Source organism: Melampsora larici-populina (assembly GCF_000204055.1).
Source record: "Melampsora larici-populina 98AG31 unplaced genomic scaffold MELLAscaffold_31, whole genome shotgun sequence".
NCBI classification, from domain to species: domain Eukaryota; kingdom Fungi; phylum Basidiomycota; class Pucciniomycetes; order Pucciniales; family Melampsoraceae; genus Melampsora; species Melampsora laricis-populina.
In genome coordinates, this window is record NW_006768795.1 from 519,541 (window position 1) to 532,241 (window position 12,701).

A 12,701-nucleotide genomic window follows, 5' to 3' on the forward strand; every position below is an offset into this window, starting at 1 on the left:
TGTCCTACAACAACCTCAAGGCAGGATCGAAATTTTACTCATGCTTGCTCACTGTTTCCTTAGCAGTGTGTTCCCAGGAAGTGGTTTCAAAAACATATCCCTAGGATGAGAATGTATTTGTTTGAAAACTTATGAACGGGTTGAGCGGATGCATCATACTGGCTACTGCTCAAAAATGGAGATTTTTTGATTCGAAAGATATTTATGACGTGCCCTGTTCCATTCCATCGGCCTTGAAACAACCGCTGAAGCAAGATAAATCAACTGATACAAATATGTATATACAAATATTATTTTTTTGACTTTCAATCCTTGATCATCGCATACGTGGGAGCATTGAGGTGTTGAGACCCTTTCAAAAAAGAAACTTCAATCAAGAACAAGTATTCGATCACTTTGGCACCTAGTTTATCTACTAGCTCTCCGGCTGCTTTTGCCGATCCACCTATGAATCATTCCAGGTGAGTTTATGAACCTGTTTATATCAATAATGTTTTCATAATCGAATCACTTACCAGTAGCAATCAAATCATCAATAACAATGACATTTTGATCAGGCTTGATAGAATCCGCTTGAATTTCGAATACGTCCTGAATATCAAGATGCAAAAATTATCGACTCATCAGTTTGACCCTTTTAATCTTCCCAAAAAGCCATTTTGAATTTACTTACAGTACCATACTCTTTTACATATTCCGCTCCTACTACTTGACCAGGTAATTTACCTTTCTTTCGAATAGGTACAAATCCACAATTCAATCTCATAGCTAGAACTGGACCTAAAAGGAATCCCCTAGCATCTAATCCTACGACTACATCAATTTTTTTGTTCTCTAATTTAGGTATCGTCTCTGATGTTAGATGATGTATAAAATGGGTTATCAAAGTTTCAAATGCCAATGGGTCTAATGATGATGGAAAAACAATCGTGAGTTCAGATATCGTTCTGGAAAGCATGCAAATGTGATATAAGATGATTTACCTCGTAAGATTGGAAAGAGGTCTAAAAAGACGATTCCCTAGTTATTGTCATTGTCATAGGTTCAATCTAATCTGGCTTTTCATGTTTAAGAACTCGTTTTGGAAAGTGAATAACACACCTTCTTGGGGAAATCTGGGCTGATCACATGGAAAAGAAATATTTTTGTCAGATTCTAATTCGAAAAGGTGATCATCGCAGAGAGGAAAGCTTCTGACTGGACGCCCAGTAAACTCTTGAGATAAGCTACGTCTGACATCGTTTATGAATTCGAAGTGGCCTGTGCGATTGATATATTCTTCGGGTTGGCTATGATAGTAGTATGCAGGCTTGGGATGATATCCTTTTACTTATCAAGAAGCGAGATCAAACTTGCTTTAGGTGGATTTATCGGTAGCAAATTCCACCCGGAGCTATCGGCGGAGCTGGCCGGCTTGTGGCAGGGAAATAAAATCGCTGTATGGGAACTGGTATTGTTTTTGACAGGCTTTGCATACTAGCATATCAATATCCCTATAACATGAGGTAGACTGTATTGCCTTTTTCTGTAATTTCACACCACAAAAAAAGTTGAACAGCTGAACCACATTGAGAAGATTTCCAACTCAACCAACATCAAGAATGCCTTCAACTTTTACCGCAACTGGAACTCACACGAAACTATATACTGTAAATGGAGGTGTTGCACCAGGTCATACCCAACCAGATTGGCTTGGAAGTACTCTTACCCGAGCTCATCGAGACAAAGCTAAGAAAAAACGAAAACCTATTGCACCGGGTACTGAAGGAAAAAGTTTAATTCAGGTTAGTGATCTAGAAAAGGTTCTTGTAAGGATTATTGAATCGGTTTGAAGTTGATTTGTAAACCTTTGATTATTTAGGATTTTGATTTTCCTGAAGCTTCCAATAAAATTAAATCGACTTCTGATGGACGTTATATGATCGCTACTGGAACTTATAAACCACGAATGAAAGTGTTTGATTTGGATGAATTAGCTATGAAATTTGATAGAGTAACAGATAGTGAAAATATTGACTTTTGTGTAAGTTCAAAAATTCACATTCTCGGATTTCAAACAAATTGATGTGAAGCATTTCACTCACATTGCTTGTTTTTTATGACTACAGACTCTTTCGACGGATTGGACAAAGACAATTCATCTTCAAACTGACAGAACTCTTGATTTACATACACAAACTGCTTCACTCTATCGAGTACGGATACCCAAACACGGTCGAGCCTTAGCCTATCATTTTCCATCTTGTGATGCATTATGTGGTGGAGCTGGATCAGAATTATGGAGACTAAATTTAGAACAGGGTAGATTCTTAGCACCTTTTCAATTATCAGAAGAAGTTTTAGGTATCAATACTATCGATATCAATCCAGTTCATGGTCTTATTAGCTTAGGAACTGAAACAGAAAGTGGCGAAGGTACAATAGAGTTTTGGGATCATCGAGCTAGAGCTAGAGCTGGTCGACTTTCTTTACCTTGTTCATCATTAGGTGGAGGTCCTATATCAAACTTGGCTACTACTCAAAATTCGGTTCCAATTTCGGTCACAGCACTAGCATCTCGCCTTGATGGACTGACAGTAGCAGTAGGCACTTCTAGTGGTCATACTTTACTTTACGATCTTAGAGCAGCTATGCCGCATACAACCAAAGATCAAGGTTACGGATTACCCATCAAGAAGATCGAGTGGCCTACATCTATTGCTGCTAGTGGATTCGGACAGAATGAAGGGTTCGTTGCTACAGCTGATTCAAACGTAGTCAAGATCTGGTCACGTCATACCACCGAAAACTTAGTTTCAGTCAATCCAGTTTCACCTATCAATGATATGCATATCTATCCTGAAAGTGGATTAATCTTTTTAGCAAATGAAGCAAGTCCAATGACAGGGTACTTTGTTCCAGCACTCGGTCCAGCTCCTAAATGGTGTCGATTCTTGGAAAATATGACAGAAGAGATGGAAGAATCAAAAGAACCTGCTATTTATGATGATTATAAATTCGTATCTGATTCAGAATTGAAAGCTTTAGTTTTAGATCATTTGATTGGTACACCGGCTTTAAGACCTTATATGCATGGTTATTTTGTTGATCTAAGGTTATATGCTAAGGCTAAGGCGATCGCTAATCCATTTGCTTATATTGAACATCGAGATAAATTGGTCAAAGAGAAACTTGAAAAACAACAAGAAAGTCGAATTCGAGCAAGTAAAGCACATCAAAAATCTCATGAAGCTGATAAGATGTTGGAAGAAATCAAGATTAATAAAGAACTCGCTGAAAGGATACTTGAGCAAGACAATAAACTTCAACGTAAACGTCAACAAGATCATTCATTGGATACTGAACAGAAAGCGGCACCTAGTGGATCATTATTACAAGACTCCAGATTTAAAGACTTGTTTACAAATGAAGATTTCGAAATTGATGAATTTTCAAGAGAATACGCAGCAGTGAATCCATCAAGTGTTGCATCGGTTAGGAAGAAATTACGAGATATGGGTCATGATTCTGAGAGTGAGGGTACGGAAGTTGGTTCGGATAATCAATCGGATGGAGAAGAAGAAATTGAAGATTCAGATGATAGTAGTGAAGATGATGATATTTGGAAGAAGAGCCGACGTAAAGCCGAGAGTTCAGACAAACGACAGAAGCGTAAAGCAACAACCCAACAAATACCAACACCATCAGCTTCAAACGAATATGAGCCCAACAATCGTCCTCAAATGCTCATTGATCAAGATGATGCAGATGCATTGGCTCTTAGGTCGAGATCAAAGCAGACCACATTTGGGAAACGTCTAGCGGGTGAGACTGAAGGAGGACGGAAAGGAAAAGGAAATAACTCTGATAGCAAATCTGAATCTGTCCGGGTTTTACCTGGAGGTGGAATGGAACTTTCATTTATCCCGTCCGAAGAACCGGTTCAGGAAGCACCTTCGAAAGCTAAGCCTAAAGCAAAAGTCAGTGAGACATTTGGGATTGGATTATCGAAAGGAAGTAAAGAAGATGACGAGGTACAACTTGAAGGGGAGGAGAAAACTGGTCGAACTAAACGTAGAAGGGTGGAAAGGAGTGCTAGTAAAACCAAAGTTAGATCACTTTGAGCGTGCATTTTCATATCACAGTCTTCTCGGGGGGCTCAGATTTCGTGTTTTGTGGAGTTTTATCCTAACGGGGCATTAACTTGCTTATTAAAGTACTTTTTCTTCATGCAATTGAATGTTTGTTTTTCATGGTGGTTCATACATTGCTTCTCAGGTCTGTGTCTAAGTAATCATACTGTTTATATCAACTATTACATCGAGATTATTTTTTTGGATATGACCCCGAATTATTTCTTATTTTTTTCTTGTTGGTACTTAGTCAGTCATGTAGTAATAAAAGTGAGCTCATAACAGGACCTCTGCAGTTGGTTTGACTTGATCGCACTATATATATTTTATTCTTGTCAATCCCAGATCTTGTCATATCTCGATAAGTTTTCAGTCAAAACCATGTAGAAGCCTTATGATTTGTCAATGTAAGCACACATCAAGTTCATCATAATCTTACATACGCTTAACTAGAAGTAGCACGGGCGTAATTGTGATATTTAACCTCATGTCGTGCTTGCATTGCACCTCTAAAGTGTATGATTTTCTGAGAGAATTGCAACCTTTTAACAAGCTGATCAGAACTGATCAGGAACACGCCAAGACTCTTTTCCCTCAACACATGGTCCTCCTGCCAATTCCTTGTGTACATACAATGTTGAAGGAAGTGTTAAACCAGTGTCACTTGGGATACAGGGCTTCATAGTTCGCCGGGCCTTAATTTCTTAAGGGGTGTAAGAAATTTGCGGTCTTCCATGACCGCAAAGGCTGATGTCCGCAAAAGTCAATTAATCCCGGGGCAAAGTTAAATTTTACGATCATTCCAATTTTTCCAAAGCTCACAAAAAAAATTGATGTAAAATAATGACCGTAAAATTGGGCCACAGGTGTCAAATTATTTATTTTTACGGTCATGAGTTTGCGGACATTAATGTACGTAAACAATAATACTCGTAAAAGTGTAAACTTTTGGGGTAAAGTTGAGTTTTGCGACCAATGTTTTGCAGTGTACAAAGACCGTAAAAAACTTTCCGAAATATAGATTGCAAAAGTGAAAATTATCATTTTTAAAATGTAATTTTGCGATCCAAACTTTACGTTCAAAAAAATAAAAGTAATTCATTACGAGCACGAAAACAGCTTGAACAAAATGCAAGAAAAAGTGACCAGCGAGAAAAAGAAATGAGGATGGAAACTTCAAAGAAAGTCAAGAAGGTAACACACACAAATGTAGCTCGAAGGAGTGACTAGAAGATGAATACCAATTACGCTTGACAATAGGAGTGAGACTCAATAGAACAAAAAAAGACTAAAAAGAGACTTGAAAGAGAAACTTGAAAGAGTGACGAGAAAATAAAGAAAAATTATCGAGTAACCTACGCTATTACGTTCTCTTGCGTTTTGTACGCTTTGACTTCCGTGGTGCAATACTTTGACCCTCATCACCTTCTTCGGCGGCCTCCAACACCTCATCATCATCCTCCTCCTCTTCCACAATGGCCCATCCTTTCCAACCTTTCGCCTTTTTGGCTCCTTTAACTAAAACCCCTTCTTCTTTCTCTTCACGTATCTTCCTTTTCCTGGTTGTCTTATTAACTGTTTCCTTTTTAACTATAAGAAATAAAGAAGAACATACATAAGAACATAAGAATCAATGACTGCAGAATTGATATCTGAATAAAACAATCGAAGTGCTCACCTGGTTGTGGACTCTCCTTCTTTGATTTCTTTGATATCCTCTTCCTCTTTGGCAGAGGAACTTCGTCATCTTCATATTTGTTTTCTTCTTTCTTGGTTTCTACAAGAAATAAATGAAGAACATACATAAGAACATAAGAATCAATGACTGCAGAAATGATATCTGAATAAAACAATCGAATTGCTCACCTGGTTGTGGACTCTCCTTCTTTGATTTCTTTGATTTCTTTGATATTCTCTTCTTCTTTGGCAGAGGAACTTCGTCATCTTCATATTCGTTTTCTTCTTTCTTGGTTTCTACAAGAAATAAATTCATACTGATTGTAAACAATAGGTAAAGCAAACCAACCAAATAAAGACTCACCTGTTTCACGTAGCTTGGTCTTCAGCTTTGCCAAAGGAGGAGCTTCGATTTCTATATAATAGAAATAGATGGCAACATCTCAATAAACAAGAATCTAGTACATTGCAAAAGAAAGAAATCACACACCTTCTGCGTCATTGGTATGTTCTTTTTCCTCACAAATTGGTTGTGAAAAAGGTCGGACAATTACGTTATTTTTACCCAGAGACCTGCTTATCTTCGTGTTGGCATCATTGGAGATAGAAGCTTCTTTATCTGTAGGAGCTCGCGAATACATCACCCATGATGTATTTGCTATTTGACCCCCAATCACTTCCACATCACTTGACAGAAACGTCGCTATTCCTGCATTTTCCAAATCATTGTGGCCCCATACCCCGGTCAGGTTTCCTACTGTACGTACCACTTGACACCAATAATGTTCACCATTCCAAAAACCTCGTGCTCGCATTAAGTAGATAGTTCCGTCGAGTATCATTTCGTATGGTAAGTTACACTCTCTCATCATCTTGAAGGCTTCGGAGCGATTTGTTCCATGTAGGTAGGCAATGTCAACTTGGATATGGAGATGAGGAGGTGGAGGATTGAGGTGAAGTCGTGAGTGGAATTCCTTGTAAGGCTGGGCATGAGGATTCGTCGTGGTCTTGCAGCTTTTACAATACCGATTTGAACCTTGATAGCTACCTGTGGGAGCCCAATCATGTAGGATCTGGGGTGTTTCAGAATAAGATTCATCACCGTTGTAATTCTCGTGCGATAAAATGATAGTGTTGAGATGTGATACTTCTACTAAGACATGATCTTTGTTTTTTGGACATGTGTATGTGCGTTTGAGGTCAACACGAAACAAAGTTTGTGTGATTGCTGGAGAGGCTGGCTCCTTAGGTCGTGTTTCCCGATCAAAAATACCGCTGAAGTATTGGTCAGCAGAGGAGTATCTGTCCAGAAGGAAACTTCCAGGACATCGTTGTTGAATAGCTGTGTGGAGACTATTTTGGCCATTAGAAAGGATGCTACGAATTTTACCTGCCTGACCCATTTCCCAGGTGGACCTTGACAAAAAAAACTTCAATAGTTTCGCAAAGATATGATCTGATTTTCCTGAAGACTTGGTGTACCACAACGCCGTATGAATGGCATACAAGCATTCAGTCATGGCATCAAGCCAACACCTGAATTGACGACCAGGAGTTGAGGAAGCATAAAATCCAGGGTACGTAGTGACCGGGTTCCGGTCCACATTCACGGAACCTTTAGGACGTCCAAGCTTCTTGCTACGTCCTAGCAATGCATCAGTCGTATCCGGGGGTCTTCCATTGTTCTTAGCTTCGCGCTTTTTTCGAGATTTCTTGGTCCAGCCAAGAACTTGTGCTACTTTCTTGTAGTTCTTAGCCTCATCCCCATACACTATTGCCACACCGCGAAGCCTGTCCTCATGGTCCCTTTCAAGACAGGCCACCAAGGCATACAGCTGCACGATACCAATCTGAATGGAGCAGTTTCCTTTGCTGTGAAGGAAAAAAAGCAATTCAATGATTAATTCAAAAGCTTACAAAGAAAAATCAAAAACATACGCTATCATGTAATACACACGATGCATCGATTCTTGTGCATTTGTTGTTGACGGCATGATGTCATCGCAAAGGCTATCGTCGTCAAGTTGCTTTTGTCGTGATTTGAAAAGCATTGACTTTATGTTGGATGCTTTCCACCATTCAAGCCACTGTTTGGCTTTTGGGAACTGCTTAATCATTTTTTTTAACTTCTCATCAAAAGTTAAACTACCTGGCCGGTCTAGTTTTAAAAGTGAAGATGCTTGCGCTTGAAATGAATCCTGTAAATTCAAATATAAAAATATCAGCAATATGAAATACAAATGGAATTGTAATAATTAAACACATACCTCATCCTTTTCAGGTATAATTGCTCGGTTGCGCTTGACCCGAGTGACTTGAGCTCAAAAATGTTCATGACAACCTTGAAGTTTGGAAAGTGCCACTGCCGGATCAGTCTCCTTAAAAACCTTCATGTACGCTTTGACAAATCTGTTCGCTTGGGCCAATGAAAAGTCGACTACCTGTCGAACCAGCGTATCACGTTCCTTGACGGTTATTTCGGCATGCTTGAATTGTTTCATCAGGGTACTGAAGTGTGCGGCGTAGTGATTTTCCGTCATGCCTTTCAGCCAAGTCAAAAGAATTGGGATCCATCGTCGCAGATCCTCGTGATACATAGAAGTTGATAAAAGATAACCGTTTTTGAAAAACTTGTATGTTACGTCTGAGAGGAGACCGCCACCATAGACCCTGTTGTCCTCGTCTCGAGCCATCAGCTGCTGATGCATCCAATCCGTTTGAAAGGTCATGTGCATGTTCACACGCTTCATAGAACATGATACAACGTTCAAACCGCGCCTGAAGCCAGAATTAAACCAGGAAGACCAAAAAGAAGTGGCAGAATATATATAAGTATCGTAATCACAAAGAATATAATTATCTTGAAATAGAAAACATACTCAGACCAGTGATACATGTCCATAATGAAGTTGTCTGCCGCTCCTGGAACACTCTTTTCGGGGATAACACCTGCTTCCCCAAGGAGCTTACGTCGATAGTAACCAGTCCGATGTAGGTTGCCAAAACCTGCATGGATGTTGCTAGCGGTAACAATTTCCTTCTTGCCTGCAGGAGCTCGTCCGACCTTGCAATCAAATAATTATTAGTAATCTTTTGAAATGGTGCAGAATGAAATGAATTCGAGTGTACCTTGTGTCGTAATGGTCCCACATCAGGGTTTTCAACTACCCGTTTGGCAAACTTGGCCAAAGACAACTTGTCCGGCTTGCCACGTCGAGGCCATCGATGGTTATGGATCCCAGAGTGGCGTATGATGCCCCAGCCGCTGACATGTTCGTCCAACCGGCATAAGGTGTCATTACATTCAATATATTGAAGTTCCTCAGTACACCTTGCAGCAGGACATTTCTGAGGTCTAAATCCATATGAGAGCGATAATGGTCAGAAATATCATCTTTTTCAAAATATTGATACTTTGAAATACTAACTTGCTCATCCATTCTGCTCTCTTGGGGGCTGCTGTTGGCGGTGATCCAAGATAATCACAACCAAGACTCTTGCAGACTATGACCCCTAGACAGCTATATCTGACTGTTCGCCAGTCACCTGGGCCTTTGCTTTTGCCACCAGACGATGTATAAGTGAATCCAAAAGTCCCCCAGTTGGTGAACTTTTGCTTGGCTGATAGTCGAAGACAGACAGTGTTTCCATTTGGGAATAATGGATAACCTTCGTCGTCAAGGGTAGTGTTGTCATCTATGAATGTTTCGAAAGATGGACGGTCCAAGGGTAGCCTGAAGGTTTTCTTAACTTTGATAGCCACCTTCCGACCCTTCGTTGAATTGGTAGAAATGGAGGATTTCTTTCCCTGAGACTGTAATGGCGGAGAAGTAAGAGGAGGTTTTCCCTTGGTCGAATTTGTAGAATTGGATGATTTGTTTCCCTGAGACTGTAACGGAGGAGAAGTAACAAGATTTTTCGAAGCAAGATAAGGTTTTTCATCTTTGAATTCAACTTCTTCAACTTCTTCATCTTCTTCATCCTCACATACATCTTGTTCATCTTCTTCGTCTTTGTCTTTGTATACAACTTGTTCATCTTCTTCGTCTTTGTATACATCTTTTTCATAAATTTCAGGCTCAGAGTCACTGATATGTGAATATTGATCTCCTTCAGAGTTGCTACAGTAAGATGGGTCACTCATGTTGGTGAACGTAAATTTTATTGATTAAATTCTTGATAGTAATGATTAAAGGTCAATTGGGTATTATTGATAAAGCAAAACTGATCAAAATGTGGAATTAAACGGTAGAAACTGATTGAAAGGTGGAAATAAATGATAATTGAGATTAATGAGGAATTGAATTATGATGTGGTTATTGTTGAGGTTGATTGGTTAGAGAGAGAGAGATATGTAAGATTATTCTGATAAAGAGATGATGTTGTTGAACTAGCAAAACGAAATGATCGTTTCTAAACAAATTGATCAGTTGAAAGCTCGAAAAGATCTTTCTTTCTTCATCATGAGGGCTAGTCATTATGACACCCCTTTCCTCTCGTTTCAATATCTGTCAATCCTTGGCTTTGGATCGGTAATATTTCATCAATCCGTCGGATTGGTAGTGATTGCTTTCTTCATCAATCCGATTGGATTGGTAATTATCTGCTTTGATCGCAAATTTGAACATTTTGTGCGAAATGATTGACTTTTCAGGTTATTGTTTTGCGATGCTTTGAAATGACTGTGAGACTTGGCCTGTGAAAGTATCGATTAGAGGCGATTTATGTACTTTTGCGAGGATTTTTATTTGCAATCAAAATGTGTCGCGAAGTTCAGGTTGCAAAATTATATAATGTATGTACAGGGATGTAAATTTCAGGTGATCTTTTTGCGACTGTATTTTTTGCGATCATTCTGAATTAGGGTTCAACTGTAAAAATATGATTTGCCCCGGGATAAATTGACTTTTACGGACATCAGTCTTTCCGGTCTTTAATGACCGCAAAGTGATGATCGCAAATTTCTACGATCCCATTTCTTAATGCTTATTACCTTTCACCACCATGTCCTCAATTGCGTTCACTTACGGCTTTCTCTCCATCTCACCTCTCTTTTGCTCATAAAGTTGGATCATATGTTTCATAAAGAGTTGTCAGTTTCTTCTTGTCTCCCTTAAATCAGAGGGATCATCCTTGTGTGGATTTGCATACAACTATCGAGGGCTACAAGTGATAATGATAACAAAGGAATGACTGTTCTCTCAAAGGAGACATTTTTTAGTCGAGACAGTCTCAATTGTAAATAGATGTGCTCTAAATGTGGTAGCACCTCGGTTATATAGTTCAAGAATGTAGACATGAGACTTTATTGTTCTTCGTAGCGCGACGCTCTCGATTACTGCTCCATACTGTCAGTGTCACTGATTAGGTCTTGTTTATAGTTTTCTATCAACCCATGAACACGTGTTTTGATGCTTCGCAACGCTTCAATTGAGTCGTCGGTTTGTGGGTTTTCTTCCATGAGCTTTTTCCAAACATCAATGCTTGTCTTGATGTCCTTTTTTGCACGTTGTAGGCTTGTCACTAGGTTCGCCAACCTTTGATATTCTTGATCACTTATTTCTCCTTTTATCAAAGAAGGTTGCACGTTATTCTCATCGTAGATCGTCAGTTTTTTCAGAAGCTTATCACCGTCTTCAGACGCTTCTGATACTCTCTTCCACGCTTCTGTTTACCTCAAAGATGATGAAGTAAGAATAACTTTAATATTCAGTCCATTCACGCAAATTGACATAGGAAACATCAACGCACGTTCTCCAAAAGCATCCCTTAGCGAAAACTTTACATCCCCTTGCGAAACTCCGACTATCCCTCCGGTCGACAAAGCCGCACCCCCAGAGGATCCTCTTTTTTCTAAAACCTGATCAAAAAGATTGATAGCTTTCTTGACCAATGGTCCATTGCCTTCAATGAATCCAGAGAGTGTTTCTACCATATGTTGTCTTTCACTACCGATAGAAATGACCGCTTTTGCCAATGACGCGCCAACACCATGGATATGCTGTATATTGTGAGTCACGTATCCTGCCAAATCCGTCCTCCATAAAGATAGAAACTCTGTCTGTCTACTATCCGGGAATAGAAGACCGACCGTCTGGAGTAAGGTCCAAGTATCGGCGTGCTCCACTTGAGGGTGAACAAATTCTCCGACATCTGATACAATCAAGGGTTGCCAGGTATATAACGGAGTCAAGATACAGAGTGATACAAAGTGTTAGTTCTTTTGATAGGATAGACAGATCTCGACGGAAATACATCAGGGAATGCAAGTGTGCCGCTATAGCCCGAAACGACGTACATGGAGGGAAGAATTTGGGTTCTTTCAAGGTCGATTTCTGCAGCTTGACCAAGGGCTTAGACTTCCCAACGGACAATGCAGATATTTCCGAGTTGAGCGCGTCGGTTTCAAAGGATATAGCATGCGTTCGAAAACTATCCACTGGTAGCTCTTCCCCTATCGCGAACCTTCTTTTCTCCAAAACACGAGACCGCGACCAACTCAAAGCAAGCGAAATGAAGAATAAAACGTATAAACGATTGTTTAGCATCGAGCCCATGATGTGTAACAAAGAAGAGGATTCTATGTGGAGAGGCAGTTGAAAGATCTTGCAAAGAGCAGGAAAGATGGAATATGGACTAAAAATTGATCAATGAGGATAGGTAAGATATATATATATATATATATATTTACGTCGAAAAATGATTCACTGTGCTCTCAGAGGAAAATTCGCGGATGGATCTTTACTAAAAATGCTATTAAAGGCTTCTAGACGGTGAAAATTGTGGCTGCTTGATAGCAAAGGAACGGAAGTTCTAACAGCATTACGAGGGTATTTATAAGTCAATCACTCCTATGATATCCATTACCTAATTTGTCTGAGCCGTCCTTCAGTAATTGTACCAGCCGATCTT

General features: G+C 39.6%; 4 protein-coding genes across 4 annotated transcripts; 1 reads left to right on the plus strand and 3 right to left on the minus strand.

The window, feature by feature from the left end:
• Window positions 1–305: 305 nt before the first annotated feature.
• On the minus strand, window positions 306–1,239 carry MELLADRAFT_37566 (uncharacterized protein; the record flags this gene model as incomplete). The annotated part of the gene is made up of 6 exons (XM_007412579.1): window positions 306–445; window positions 516–591; window positions 674–906; window positions 984–1,020; window positions 1,102–1,120; window positions 1,199–1,239. 6 exons carry the CDS (start codon window positions 1,237–1,239, stop codon window positions 306–308), a joined length of 546 nt encoding a protein of 181 aa, XP_007412641.1.
• A 347-nt stretch (window positions 1,240–1,586) lies between these two features.
• Window positions 1,587–4,296, plus strand: MELLADRAFT_49259 (uncharacterized protein; the record flags this gene model as incomplete). The annotated part of the gene is made up of 3 exons (XM_007412487.1): window positions 1,587–1,784; window positions 1,862–2,023; window positions 2,109–4,296. The coding sequence occupies 3 exons, from the start codon at window positions 1,602–1,604 to the stop codon at window positions 4,101–4,103; spliced, it is 2,340 nt and encodes a 779-aa protein (XP_007412549.1).
• Window positions 4,297–8,110: 3,814 nt separating this feature from the next.
• Window positions 8,111–9,933, minus strand: MELLADRAFT_89606 (uncharacterized protein; the record flags this gene model as incomplete). Its single annotated transcript, XM_007412578.1, has 4 exons — window positions 8,111–8,567; window positions 8,669–8,853; window positions 8,919–9,144; window positions 9,218–9,933. 4 exons carry the CDS (start codon window positions 9,931–9,933, stop codon window positions 8,111–8,113), a joined length of 1,584 nt encoding a protein of 527 aa, XP_007412640.1.
• Window positions 9,934–11,124: 1,191 nt separating this feature from the next.
• MELLADRAFT_108703 (uncharacterized protein) lies at window positions 11,125–12,346 on the minus strand (the record flags this gene model as incomplete). The annotated part of the gene is made up of 3 exons (XM_007412577.1): window positions 11,125–11,456; window positions 11,541–11,942; window positions 12,088–12,346. The coding sequence occupies 3 exons, from the start codon at window positions 12,344–12,346 to the stop codon at window positions 11,125–11,127; spliced, it is 993 nt and encodes a 330-aa protein (XP_007412639.1).
• Between the last annotated feature and the right edge of the window lie 355 nt (window positions 12,347–12,701).